Source organism: Solanum pennellii, chromosome 11 (genome assembly GCF_001406875.1).
Source record: "Solanum pennellii chromosome 11, SPENNV200".
NCBI classification, from domain to species: Eukaryota; Viridiplantae; Streptophyta; class Magnoliopsida; order Solanales; family Solanaceae; genus Solanum; species Solanum pennellii.
In genome coordinates, this window is record NC_028647.1 from 46,855,312 (window position 1) to 46,870,610 (window position 15,299).

The 15,299-nt window shown below is 38.3% G+C and overlaps 1 protein-coding gene across 5 annotated transcripts in view; it reads right to left on the reverse strand.

The window, feature by feature from the left end:
* Positions 1–2,054: 2,054 nt before the first annotated feature.
* The window catches only part of LOC107004566 (eIF-2-alpha kinase GCN2), a 59,276-nt gene continuing 46,031 nt past the window's right edge, over positions 2,055–15,299 (reverse strand). For 2 of the 5 annotated variants that reach the window (XM_027913107.1, XM_015202810.2), the window contains 8 exons: positions 14,606–14,714; positions 14,391–14,527; positions 13,173–13,280; positions 3,473–3,558; positions 3,243–3,345; positions 3,048–3,170; positions 2,370–2,480; positions 2,055–2,281 (listed from right to left, as the gene is read on the reverse strand). In XM_027913107.1, coding sequence (XP_027768908.1) covers positions 2,370–2,480; positions 3,048–3,170; positions 3,243–3,345; positions 3,473–3,558; positions 13,173–13,280; positions 14,391–14,527; positions 14,606–14,714 — 777 coding nt within the window. In that variant the 3' untranslated portion in view covers positions 2,055–2,281. The remainder of the gene's footprint in view (positions 2,282–2,369; positions 2,481–3,047; positions 3,171–3,242; positions 3,346–3,472; positions 3,559–13,172; positions 13,281–14,390; positions 14,528–14,605; positions 14,715–15,299) is intronic. The other 3 variants (XM_015202811.2, XM_015202812.2, XM_027913108.1) reach the window with 3 other exon arrangements.

The following is a 15,299-nucleotide window of genomic DNA, read 5'->3' on the forward strand; positions in this document are numbered from 1 at the left end:
AAATATTCTGGGCTGCGTGTTGGGGGAGTTTCAGTCACAATTGGCGGATGTGCAGCACGGGCCGTGGGTCAAGCTACGGTTCGTCGATAGTAACCGTCGATTGCACCTGCAGATTTTTGAAAAGCTGATTTTTGATCTGTTTTGGATATGGGGTGTTACAATCTCCCTCCTCTTTTTAGCTCCATTCTAGAAGAGGGGGAAGGAACATCGGCGACTCCTCATGCGTTAATTCACCTCGACACTTTTGGACCAACGGGTACAACTTTAGTGGTACATCGTCTTCAATTCTCCATGATGACAACAACGTCCGAAATGCCGGAGGAGAAACCAATATTCAAAGAGCATAGGTTGCATCAAAGGGGGCAGACACTTGAGTACATTGCTGAGTACAATTCTCCTAGTTCTAATCAAGGGAAGCATGTGGTAGCACTTGTTGAACCAGATCTCAAGCCCCGAGAGTACTATTGCAATTATAGGGCCTGTGATGGGAGATACCCCTAATCTGAGAAACATGGAGCTCTTCATAACGGATGCGTGGAGATTTTCCAAAAGCCACAGATTCTTGCTTACGATGACAGGTATTTCATTTTTTGGTTTGATTCAAAGGATGATATTACAAAGTTCTGATAGGGGGCCTTATGCGTATTGAAATAAGTCATTTATGCTTCAGATTCAGAAAAGCGATTTTGAATTCAACCCACACTAGATCACAACTGTTCCACCGTGGGTCACCTTAACTAGCTTGCCAGTAGGGTTATGGTTCAACAAAGCTTTGGGTAAGATTACAAATGCACTAGGTAAACCCCTGTATACTTATAAGGTTACGGAGACCATGGAGCGATTTCCTATGCTCGAGTATTCATGGAAATTGATGTTGGCCAATTATTACATTAAAGACCCTATTTTGCAAACACTACATTAGATTTCTTTTCCAACTAGGACACTACATTACAATCTTTTCCAATTAGGATTTCATATATTATTCCTATTCCTATTCTAAATTATATATATTATTCTTGTCCTATCCCTAATTTTATCCTAACGATGCTTATTATTAATGTTAGGCCATGGATGACCATTTTCTCAGTTTGAAACTCCATGTTTTGGGAAAGCTAATGAAAGTGATGATACTTTATCTTTGTTAAAGATATTAAAAATGCTATTCTAAAAATGATATTGTTTTCGTAACTGAAAGTTCTCGTGTGGTAGAGTGTATTAAAAAATATAATGTATGCATTAGGTGTGTGTATTAGTAGAACCTTGTTTGGTATAGTTTTTCATCCCATGAGTTACACACTTATTGTGTATAAGTTGTTTATTACTAATACAAAGGAATTCTAGGTATTAGTAATACACAACATTTTAATACTTGCATTAGATTAAATAATTACAGAGCTACCCTTAAAGCCTTTTCATTTTCTTTGTTGTCTGTCATAAGTTTTTGTTTTTGTTTTGATTTGTTCTCGATGTCTTTTAATTTTTTGATGTCTTTAATAGGCTTTATGACCTCTTCAGTATCTTTATTTTTTAAAAAATAATCTCATTTCAACATAATTTAGTCAAAACTTTTACTATTGTGACGATAAATTTGATAAAAGAAATTATTTGCCAACTTTTCATTAAAATATAGACGCAATAGTACAACTATTTAATATTATTTTTGAAAAGAAGAAGTTTAATATTATTTTTGAAAAGAAGAAGAAGAGTTAATGATGTTTTAGCAAAGCTTTTTTTTTTTTTTGCAAAGACCTTTTTTGCAAAAGAAGTGTACAAAATAAATGAAGCGTCACGGGTATCTTTTTTTTTTTTTTATGACAAGGGAAACCTGCAGCCGCTACTCTTTGGGTAAGCACAGGGTAAAACCCATGTTCCTATGCAATAACTCGCAAATCACATAGGAGAGGTAACCTGCACTAAGCAAGTCTGGTGCGACAAGCTCAACCCAGAAGGCAAACCCCTTGCTTGCGCTGGCAAGGGGTTTCAAACTTGAGACCACCAACATGAAAGTCCCAAGCTCAAACCATTGGGCCACCCCGAAGGGTGTGTCAAGGATATCTTTGTGAACATACATGTTTTTAATAGAAATTATGCAAGATTTATTATTTCTATTACACATATAAGAAATAGTGCTTCAATAATTAATACAAGCATTACTTATGCACTCTATTTTGCATTACAATTACACACTCTACCGAACAACCCAGTATATGGTGCATGACTTGGGTAGAATTTTATTTATTCACTGGGTGCACGTTAACGGCAAGTCTGCCACGTCTTCAATCTGTTTTGGGGTGTCACAGTATAGAGCCATTAATAGATTTAAAAAAACCAAGAAAAGAAAAGCCTAGAGATACTTCAAACGAGTTTACCTAGTTCCATATGGATGGGTTTCTAAACTGAGATGACATGGCCTCTAATAGAAACTTGACGAGATTTCCTCTCTCCACTTCTTTTTCCTTCTTGAGCTCAAGATGTCGGACCTGGTCACATATGAATAGGAAAAAGTAAATCATTTTGGAGTCTCCAAATAGACGATTATTCCTACATGAAATGAACTTTGAAAACTTCATCATTGTGCTAAGTCTTAAGCAACTAAGTAGAAGATATATCATGGTAGGGAGTTCCACAATATTCCATCATTTTGAATGTCATTTCAAAATAAACATCCTTACATTCGAAAGCAAGACCAGTAAACATTTAAAATTATTTCACCTCATTAGACATGATGGAACACGCTAAAAATCTGCTACATGTGTTAAGAATTAAGATCATGAAGTGCAGATTCCTGAACAGTCACTTCCCATCAAATATCAGTATTTTCCCCTAGGATAAGTTCTATTCCCTATGCATCATTTTCTTTCACAACAGCTCTATATCTGAATATCCTCAGTCATTGTGGGAGACAACCATGGAAAAGAGATAGTCGGGATTGCCATCTTATTGTTAGGTGGAGGCATTCACCAGAATAATGCATTTCAGTATTTGGCAACTTAACTAAGATCATTGAAGCAGAGAGTAGTTTAAACATATAATAGAAGTCATCCTACCTTCACTGAATCCTTTTGGGATACACCAGTGTCAGTGATGATGACAAGGCATTTGATGTCATGCTCATTAGCATATTCATACTGTTCTCTAAGGCTTGGATCACATAGAGGAACAAATTCAGCCTGTAGAATGTTCAAAACTTAGTTCACATATTAAACACATTCAAGCAGAAGAGTGGTAATTGAACAGCTAACCCTGATATTTTCTTCCCAAAGCTCTGCCAAAAGTTCCATCCGCTCTATTAACAGACCACCACCTCCTCTTGAACAAACAAGAACATTCGTGACAATATCATATCTGCATGTTATTACTGTAATTTTAGGTAATTTGCTGATTGGAAAGGAAGGAAGTAGGAATTAAGGGTAACGACAAAATAGTATCAATTTCATATTTCTACTTGATGAAAAGATGGAGAAAACAGCACCTGTGAGGTCTGCTATCCAGAGAAGCATGTTGCAAAATCGTCTCTAAGGCAAGACTGCTCCCTGCAGCTCCTGGAGGATTTGATTTCTGGAAAAATTATGCAGAAAATATAAAGTGAGACAGAAAAAGAATTACTCAAAATTAATAAGTCATAAAACCCTAGAAATTCAGAAAATTATGATGACACCACTTCCTCTAGCTTATTCTATAAGACATAATTTGGCTACAGAATATGTTGAATAAATTACCTTTCACAAGATAGAATTAGAAGAATAAGACACAAGCATTTTAAAAGTTTGACAAAGCAAACTCGTTTGATGCCATTGTTGGAATAGTTATTGCACTAGACTAGAGGTTCTAAAAATAGGAGACATAACATCCTTCATTACATGGATGATCATCCTTGAACAGTTAACTGGTAAAGGATGTTGAAGAATGAAGGAAAACAAACAATTTTAAGACACCAAGAATTTTAGATTATAGAGAGAATCTCTCTCCTCCCACTAAGATTGTTCAAAGATTTTATAAACTTTGGGACTTCGGCTGCGATCCAGGTTCCTCAAGGTGGACCTCCCAGCCCTCCGTGACCCAGCGCTGAAGCATCATCCCCCAGATAGCCAAATGTAATCTTATTCACATCTCTCCCAGAGCTAGTTTCTCCCTCTTCCAATCCCAAAGTTCTGTTGGTCTTCTCCCCCTCCACGGAACCCTAACAATACTCAAATCTCAGAAATCCCAAATGATAAAGAGATAATACAGAGGCCCTCAAGCTCTGTTTTGAAGCTTCTCTACCCCATTGCGGAAGACCCAGTACCCTTTTCTTATGCTAATGCTACCATCAATACACTGGCAGGACAAAATCACAAAATCGAGTTCGATTAGCTCCAAGAGAATATGACCTACAAGATGGTATACCAGTGGTGGTCTTCACCACTCAAGAAAATGACCTGCTTGCTCAACCTGCAAATGGACTATTATAGATAAACTCTCGCACATAGGCCTTCTATTGACATTACCCGAAAGGGATTTGCTAAATCGATAACTAGTAAAGGATGTGTTAAGATTGAGGCGTATGATATGCGTCATGTTTTTTTGAATTTCGATAACGTGGATGATCATTTTAATGCGTACTCCAAGAATTTTCTTGATTTTGGTTCGAATCACATCATGAAATTCACAGATGGACATCTAATTTCAACCAGAAGTAGAAACCACCCTAGCCCCTGTCTGGATTAATCTCCCCGACCTTCCTTGGCACTATTATTAATGGGATGCCATTTGCCGTATCTGTAAACATATTGGTACCCCTCACGTCATGGACAAAGACACAATATCCAAAACCAGACCTGCCATCACCAAAATTAGAAATGAAATTGACCTTACTAGGCCTCCTGTTAATGAGATCCTAGTTAAAATTAGGAATGATGAGGGCACTGCAGGCATTTTTATCCAGAAGGCCGAATATGAAACTATACCAGCTTTATTCTTCCACCGCATGATACAGGGGCACAGGGAAGACAAGTATAGAAAACTACTCGCGGAGTTGAGAAACGGTCAATGGAAGAATGACAAAAAGGGTAAGCAAGGGCAACAGAATAATACTATGCCAAATGATCATCAGAAGAACCAGGTAACAAATAAAGAGAAAGCAGGAAATATGAAGAAACAAACCCAATTCCTGACTACAACATACAAAATACAAACAGAGCGATAGTAACCCCTGAACAGAAAAGCCAATCAGATGAATGGTAAACAGTTGTTAAAAGGAAAGGAATCACAAAAACAACTCTCTGCACAAGAATGGAGTTGAGAATCCTGATGAAGCTGTTCAATTCTCAAAACCAACAACAGGAACGAAAAGAGCACAGTGGTATTACTCATCATATCAGCAACAAAGAAAGTTGAATGGAGAAGTTTGCAACCATAACTGATACTGATCATCAAAGAGAGATAAGTGAAGCTCTTTTACTACTAGATGTCCCTGAAATTAAGATGCATTTCCAACACTCCCCTGTATGTTTATTCTGAGCGGAAAGACTCAAAACTTCCAAAATTCAATATCATTTCCCCTGTTTATTCAAGAACCTATTGTGAACTAGAGGAGAACAGATAAATGCAAAAGATTTCTGGGATTTCATCACTGTGCTCCCTGCTCACAACTTTCAAATAAAATTCGGATTTTTTGGTCAAATTACTACAACCTGGATATCTTGGAGGACAGGAAATAATAACCTCTAATTCATTTCTCCCATACGCATCCATCTCTCTCTTTTCATCTCACTGCTATTTATGCCAAGTGTGATGAACAATTGAAAAGAGAGCTTTGGGATGAATCAAGAACCACTGGGTGACTTCAATGTCATCACCAAACATGAGAATCAGGTGGTCGACTGTAACACCTTGTAGCCAAAACAGACCAAAAATTAGTTTTTCAGAAAAATTTGCAGGTGCTACCAACGGTGGCATCGACGGACCGTAGCCTGAACCACGGTCCGTCCTGTACAACCGTCGATGGAATCAGAAACTCCCAAAAATTTCAGCCCAGAAAAATTGGTTAAGTCTTGGACGACGGACGGATTTACGGTCCGTAGGTCAAACGACGGTCCGTAATCCGTGACCGTCGATCAAGACTCCCTTCACCCACTCTCTGACAAGAGCTAGGGATGACCAGCACGGTCTATAGGTGGAAAATTTGCAGACAGTTAAGGGGAAATGCAGTTGGGTCAACTTCAAATGGTCATAACTCTTAGCACAAAATGAATTAGGTGTCCCATGATTTACCCACATATAGATAATTGAATTATCTTTCCATAGCCACCGACCTTGCTAAAATCAGACCTCCGAGTAAAATATTATGCCCATTTTAGTAAAGGCTTGTCGAACAAGCCCTGACGACGGACCCAACGACGGGGCTCAGGCAGACGACGGACTGTCAGTCCTGGCCGTCGTTTGGTCCAACAGCAACCTTTACAGGGGTCTTTTTGACCTTTCTCACTCTGTTTAAACCCTAAGTTACGTCTTTTTTACCCTAAATCATCATATTTTAGTCAGTTTAAGCCTAGAAACATAGTTAAAGATATCCAAGTCAAATCATTGAATCAAAACTTAGATAATTAGAAGCAAGAGAGGAGAAAAAAACTCAAGAACCCTAGTTCAAGAACGCCACAAGCTCTAGAAGTTCCAGCCTCAAAACTTAAATATTTTTTCGTGGATTTCATCACCAGGTATGTGGGATTTCACTAGTGGGTTCCTTTCACCCATTGAGTCCCTAGTTTTCAGTCAGATTTTTGATTCTCTTATCATGATTTTTTTTTCTCTTATCATGATTAAACCTAGGGTTTCTAGAACTTTGATAGAACTTCATGATTTAGTTAAATATATGTTCCAAATCAGATTATCATGTTATTACTCAGATTATCGCATGAATTTCAGAACCCTATCTTTGTATTTCTTTAGTTCTTGAATTACACATGCTAGGTCAGATATTTCAGACACTTCAAATATACATGCCTCAGTTATAAATGCATAATTACCAGATTAATTGTTGTATTCTCAGTTTGCATGTTCAGTTTCAAGCTATCCAGTATTTACAGAAACTCAGACATAATCAGTTAATTTACAAAATTCATTGGGAGTAGCATATACCGAGTTGGACTAGGGTTCAGCATACCCAAATAGTCCCAGAACTACTAGCCAAGTAGGTTGTAAGTCCCCTCTGTAGGCAATCAGTTTAGTGATCACGCCAGCATGCCTTTATACCTCTGGCAGGGTATATTGAGTCCTCTCGAGGGGCGTATACATCGGACTCCACATTTAGCTCATGTGGTTTTATTATTGGTTATTAGTAGCTCCCACAGATCAGTCACTCTCTGCATTGACCATTTATCAGTATATTCAGTATTCAGTTTCAGCATGTTATAAATTGGTCATTACATCCAGTTAGCTCAGAATTCAATTTATCATGTCAGATTATTATACTTGCTTTTGTGCTTGTTCAGTTATGTTTTATTTCAGCTTATTTCTATCCTACATGCTCAGTACCTTTCAAGTATTGACGCATACGTGCGCTACATCTTCTCATGATGTAGGTTCATGTTCTCAGCATTCAGATCACGCATAGATCGATTTTCCGATCTCCAGTTCAGCAGATTCAGTGGTGAGTCCTCATTCTCCGACTACAACAGTCATGAGTTTCATTTCAATCTTTAGTCATTTAGTTTCAGTTTTTTGCTAGATTTAGCTGGGGCTTGTCCCAGTATTTCTAGTCTAGTTTAGAGGCTATTTTCAGACATAGTTAGATTCAGCTTAGTATTGAGTTAATAACTTCTTTGTATTTAACTCATTGATTTCATTTATCTTAGTTATAGAATATGGGTATTCCCCATCTTTTCAGATTAAATTATGATTTAGCTTCCGCATCAGTTTATTATTCTTCATTATGCTCATGATCATGCCAGCAGGGTTAGCTTGGGATCACTTGTGGTCCTAGGTTCTGTGTCCGCGTCTTGTGGGTAACTCGGGGCGTGACATCAACCTAACAGAATTGAATGGAAGTCATAGATTTCTTATCTTTCTTGTCGGATCGAAATGTACAAGGTGTGGTATGTGGGCTCTAGATTGTCATGGAGTGATGATAGAGACCCTCCTAACACCATTTGGAGAAGGCTTGACAGACTGGTTTTTAATGCTAAGTGGTTTGATATATTGGGCTACTACAGTCACCCACTTGTCCAGAACATGCTCAGATCATGCTCCTCTTCTCATGCTAACCAATCTGGTCATATTAAGTATTTTAAATCTCTGAATTTATGGACCGACCACGAAAACTATTTATCTATTATTGCAGCAGGCATGGTCTGATCCCCAAGCTCGCAATCCTTTTTATCCTTGCAGCAGATCATTAAGAGAGTATGTCATAGTCTAAGTGCTTGGTCTAGAACTTTCGGGGTTACAACTTTCAGGGTTATCTTTGATAAACCCAAAAAGTTGGAGATTCTAATTAAAAATTTTGAGAAAGCTGCAGTTAGTAATAATAGCCACGAGAACAGAAAATCCAGGCTAAAGCCAGAACAAACTCACCAAGTACGTTAAACTTCAAGACAATGTGGTAAAGCATAAAGCTGGCTCCAGGGGATGCCAACACTGCATTCTTCCATAGCATCATCAAAGACAAGAGAAAAAGATTTTCTATCCAAAAGTTAAAGGTGGTGAGGGTAACTAGGTGGAGGGTAATTATAATATTGCCAATGTTGTTGATTTTTTTTTTGAGAAACTATTTTGTGCTGAAGATATTCTAGAGAACAAATTCTTTTGATATAGTCCACAGGGTAGTTATTGATGAAGATAATATCTCCATTACTCCTACTCCTTTACAGGAGGTTAAAGACGGTATGTTTTCTATAGATCCTAATAGTGCACCTGGAACCTATTGTTGCGCATATTGGGGTCCAGGTACAAAATAGTGCATCTGGACCCCATTTTGCAACACATAGGATGATGAGTACCATATGTTTTCTATAGATCCTAATTTCAAATTAGGCAATGTACTCTGCCTAGCTTGGGGTCTGACCATAATCCCATTGTCTTAACTTGTGGGGTAAGGCCTTCAGGAGATCTTATTTCAAGTTTGAAAAAAGGTGGCTTAATGTAGAGGGTTTCAAAAGTAAAGTTCATGAATGGTGGAGCTCCTTTGAAGTGCTAGGAAGACCGGACTACAAACTAGCTACAGTTGAGGTTGCTTAAAACAAAAAACTGAAGGAATGGAGCAGAGTAGGCGGAACTGGAAGGCAAGGAAGGAGCAAATTTTGAGTCAGATAAGGGACATGGAAGTTATTCAAGAGACTAGATCTCATACTGGTGATGAACAGCTTCAAAAGGTACACTTGGGCATGGAATACGAGGAGGTGGCAAAAAATGAAATTTTTTGGAGACAGAGGTCCAGAATTCAGTGGATCAAGAATGGTTATAAAAATACGAAGTATTTGCACATAATGGCAACAACTCACAAGAGAATCAACACCATTGAGTCATTAAAGATTAATGGAGAGTTATCCTCTGAGCCGGCGAAAATCAAGAACTCTATTGTGGATTTTTACCACCATTTGTATAAGGAGGTAGAGAACTGGAGACCCTCACAAAATATTCTTAACATACAGAGAATAACAATGGAGGAGCAGAGCTGGTTATCCAGAGAATTCAGTGAGGATGAGGTGCTAGAAGGGATAAGATTGTGTGCTTGTGATAAAGCACCTGGGCCTGATGGTTATACCATGGCCTTCTTTCAGGCATTCTGGGAAACTATAAAGGAAGATCTGATGCAAACCTTCCAACACTTTTAACTGTCACCAAAGTTTTGAGAAGAGTTTCAATGCTACCTTTGTGGCTCTAATTCCTAAGAAGGNGAAGGAGCAAATTTTGAGTCAGATAAGGGACATGGAAGTTACTCAAGAGACTAGATCTCTTACTGGTGATGAACAGCTTCTAAAGGTACACTTGGGCATGGAATACGAGGAGGTGGCAAAAAATGAAGAAATTTTTTGGAGACAGAGGTCCAGAATTCAGTGGATCAAGAATGGCGATAAATATACAAAGTTTTTCCACAGAATGGCAACAGCTCACAAGAGAATCAACACCATTGAGTCATTACAGATTAATGGAGAGTTACCTTTTGAGCCGGCGGAAATCAAGAACTCTATTGTGGATTTTTACCACCATATGTATAAGGAGGTAGAAAACCGGAGACCCTCACTAAATATTCTTAACGTACACAGGATAACAATGGAGAAGAAGAGCTGGTTATCTAGAGAATTCAGTGAGAATGAGGTGCTAGAAGGGATAAGATTGTGTGCTTGTGACAAAGCACCTCGGCCTGATGGTTATACCATGGCCTTCTTTCAGGCATTCTGCAAAACTATAAAGGAAGATCTGATGCAAACCTTCCAACACTTTCACTGTCACCAAAGTTTTGAGAAGAGTTTCAATGTTACCTTTGTGGCTCTAATTCCTAAGAAGGTGGGGGCAAATGATCTAAGAGACTTCAGACCAATCAGTCTCATTACTGGGGTTTTGTAAAATAATTGTCGAAGTGTTGGCAGAAAGGCTGAAGAAGGTGATAGACAAGCTAGTCAACAAAAATCAAATGGCTTTCATTAAAGGGAGACAAATAATGGATGTTGCTTTACTTGCTAGTGAATGTATTGATACTAGGATTAGAGGAGATGTGCCAGGGGTAATGTGCAATCTGGATATTGAAAAAGCCTATGAGCATCTTAATTGGGACTTCCTGATTAACACACTTAGGCAAATGGGTTTTGGCCCCACATGGCTCAAGTGGATTGAGTTTTGTATTAAAACCACCAGGTTCTCCATTTTGGTTAGTGGAGAACCTGTAGGTTTTTTTTCCTGCGGAAAGAGGTCTTAGACAAGGAGACCCTTTGTCCCCTTTCCTGTTTATCAAAGCCATGGAAGGGTTGGACAGTTTGATGAGGAGATCTTCTCTAAACAACTGGATTACGGGTTTCAGAATCAAAAACAGGAGTAATGAGGTGATGGATATAACTCATTTACTGTATGCAGATGACACAATAATTTATTGTGAAGCAGAGCACGAACAAATCTGTCACATCAGAATTATTCTGATAATTTTTTAGGCATGGTCTGGACTTAAGGTGAATTGGAGGAAGTAGCATTTTTCCTATTAAAGAGGTCCAACAGATTCAAGCTTTGGCTAATATACTGAAGTGCAAGATAGAGAGGTTGCCTACCGTTTATATAGGTATGCGATTGGGTGCTAAGCATAAAGCAGTTAGCATCTGGGATGATGTACTAGAAAAATCCGAGGGGAGACTGGCACTTTGGAAATCTCAATATTTATCGTTGGGGGAAGAGTCACTTTGATTAGTTCTGTTTTAGACTCTTTGCCAACACATGTGATGTCACTTTTTCCGATTCCCGGCAAGGTAGTCAAAGCTATAGACTCATTGAGGAGAAACTTCCTTTGGCAAGGTAACAAGATTGAGAAGAACTACAACTTAGTTAAATGGATGGTGGTTCAACAGTGCAAAGGATATGATGGTTTGGGAGTAAGAAACCTAAAGGTACACAACAACAGCTTACTCACCAAATGGTTGTGGAGATACAATTGGAAGATCAAGCTCTATGGAAGGAACTCATTCAACACAAGTATGGTCAGGAAGATCAATGGTGTTCAAAGGAAGTGATAAAAACATATGGAGTGGGAGTATGGAGGACTATAAGAAACCTATGGCTGGCTTTTAGAGAGAATGTAAGGATAAAGGTTGGTCGAGGAAATAAGGCTCTGTTCTGGAAGGAAGACTGGACTGGTCAAGGGTCCTTGGAAAATTTATTCCCTGGGTTGTTTTCCATTTGCCTGAATCCTGACAGCAAAATACAAGAGGTTTGGTCCCCACAAGGATGGAATTTGCTCTTTAGGAGATTTCTTAATGATTGGAAATAGAGTGGGTAACGAATAAGCTAGCTTTGATTGGAGATTTTCCTGGCACAAATCTGGAAATAAATTGTTATGGAGGCATCATACTGACGGTCAATTCTTTGTGAACAGAATGTATAAAGGGATCTAGCCACAATTGCGGGGAAGAAATCAGGGCCATGGCGTGCTACATGGAAGAGTGTAGCCCCTACTAAGGTGAAGTGTTTCAAGTGGTTGGTAACTAGGAGAGCTTGGCTGACACATGATAAACTTCAAAAGAGGGAAAAAATTATTGCCTCAAGATGTTATCTTTGTAAAGAGGCTCTAGAAACCAACAATCATATGTTTCTCCACTGCAAAGTAACAACACAAGTATGGACTCTATTTACCAATATAATGAGTCTAAATTGGATTATGCCAGAACATACAACAGACCTAGTAAGTTGTTGGGTCAGAAGGGGAGGTAGTAAAAGCCAGAGGAGGTGGTGGAGAACCGTACCTGCTTTTATCTGGTGGAGCATTTGGAAGGAGAGAAATCAGAGAATTTTTGTAGGGAAAGAATGCACAATAGAGAAGATTAAGTGGAAAGTAATTACCACTCTAGGTTATTGGTGTAAAGAAATGAACATAGAAGAAGAAATTCAACTAGTGGATTTCATAGGAGCTTTGTAAGTAGTCCTGTTTTTTGTTGGTCTTTCTATGTAACCAACACTTTTGGAGGTGGCCAGCATAGCCCTTAATGCTGAGGAATACAAGGTTACCAGTTTCAAAAAAAAAAACGCTCTGAACCTAAGGATAGTCCCTATTTTAGAAAGAAATTAACCGATAACAAGACAAGGTGCCAGTTCGTGATTACAAAGGTACCTGCATCACTTTCTCAAATAATTAGAAGTAGCAGGAAATTAATTCTACCCCAGTCGTTGTGTACCCAGAGCAGAAAAGAGAGACATCAACAACTGCCCAAGGATTCCGATTTAACCCTTGGGAAAGAGCCAAAAATGATAATCCTGTCATACCAAAGTACAGTATGTACTAATATATGCAGACATGCAACATCTTGTCCAATAAAAAGGGAAAAGAATTTTCTCTGCGCCCCCTATTATGGCAGAACATAAGTCCAGCCTAGAGAAATAAACAGAGGAGTTTACCTTATCAAAAAAGAAAAAAAGAAAGAAGTATACATATGAGTCATGTGTTGTATAAGGTGTTAAGAAAAAAATGCTGAGACAAAACTTTCCAGAAGCCAACTTACATATTCCAAATCTCCACTTTGGTGGAGCAGGTAGTCATATCGACCACCTACTGCAAGCAATGTTCCTTCCATTAGTGATCCAGGATTGTCATCTTTTCTTAAATATATCTACACAAATAAAATGTTGCAAGGAGCTCAGAGATTATTTTTGTTTTCTGGGAGGGCTTCATACATGTAGATAAAGCTTCGTGAAAATTTGAAATTCATAGAATTGCTATAACATATTTGCACTTTGCAATTCAACGGAAGAGCTTGTGAACCATTGTGTCAGAAATAAAAGTATTTATACAGTTATAAGAGGCTTTATCAAAGGTACCAAAATGCTGATTGTGTTGATTAATAGGCATGATTGTAGATCTTATTATTTTCTTTTCCAAGCGTAACTATAGGAACAGAATATTTCCTTTTATTGTTGATAGTCTTTCCTTAATTAGCTAGGATTCACTCAAGTTGTTAGACAGAGCACATTGTTATATACTTAATTATATCTCCAATACGCCCCTCGTGTGGGGGCTTGTTTATTTTCCATTAGCCAAACACGCGTGTGGGAAATATAGGAGAAAAATATTATTGAATAGTGCATCTACATTATTACACAGACCCTATTTATAGACACAATAATACAATAATTTACCAAGTAGGATTCGATGTACTATTCTTATTCCTACTCCTATTCTAAGTGGGATTGTATATACTATTCTTGTTCCTATTCCTAATAAAAGGATAGCTCAACTTCCCCGGAGTTCCAACTGACTCACGTTTAACTATAACCCTACATAATGTTGAAAGATGGAAGTCCAAAAGACAATCAGCCTTATCAGCCTAACCCCCACCCCACCGCCAAAAGAAAACCCTAAAAAGGGCCAGAGACTATCTTCACCAACCTCCTCCGCGGGAACATATAAGCGTGACTCATAAAATGCACCACTCTCTGTGGGCACAGATATGCATGACTGATACAAATTATCATTACATCTTCAGTATTCACTTAGAAATTCCTAATGTAAAAAGCAAGGCCTGATGTCCATATCCTCCTTTTTCCATAGAAAATACAGGCATAGAATGTAGGATCAAATACAAATCTCTGAACACAGAAAATAGTCATCGTTACTCGTCTTCCCTCTTTTCTAGTTGCAGGTTGGGGTTTGACCGTTTAACTTAATAAGCTAAAGATGACTGGGAAACAGAAAGTCCTAGAAACAAAGAAGGGACAGATACCTGGAAAAACAAGTTCCTGTTGTAACTCTCAGTTGGTGGCATAAGGGCATCTACATAAACACGTTGATCAAGTCTCCAAACTCGTAAATAGTTAAAAAGTTCTGACAAATCTTCAAGCGCCTTGCGGGTGGTTTTATCTGCATTAGTTACCCCAAAAATAAGTTTCCTCATAAAACTAAAAGAAGTGGTAAACACGGCAATGGACGACAATGTACCAGGAGGAAGAGCTCCCCTTAAACGAGGAAGAGCCTGGTCTGCAACTCCACAGAACCTCAATCCCACAGTTTGTAATCTATTTACAGCAGTTTCTGCAAGATTAAGTTCCTGAAAATACAAAGATTGGGGACCAATGTTCCAATCAAAGATCCAAATAAAATTCCAGCGCGTATAAAATCCCCGGGAACTTGCTCATTCACTAGAGAACAAAGATTTATGTAATTTTTCCTTAAATTAGTGACAGGATTTTGAAGTTTTAATAGTCTATCCAATTCATAATCCTATGAATAAGGAATGTAATTTCTTTGGAAAATATTTACTTGAATAACACTTTACTTCATGACTAATACCTTATGATCTCTCTCTCTCTCTCTCTCTCTCTATATATATATATATATATATATATCTTATTGTTTGATATCATTTCTCTGTTCCTCTCCCGATGCACCCTTCCCTCTTCTGGTGCTAAATTACTCTAATAATCCGATCCACCATTGCTCAAGGGCATCTCGTGCGGAATCCCAAAATTCTGGAAATACCGTGCCAAATTTAAAAATTTGAACACACAAAGAAACTGGCTTATTTTAATAAATTGACCGAGCTGATGTTTGTCCATCATAGCTGGAAGCCTCCCCCTGTAGCGTATGCATGGCCGCTACAACGGGCTGAAGGGAAATCAAACCCTAGTTATAC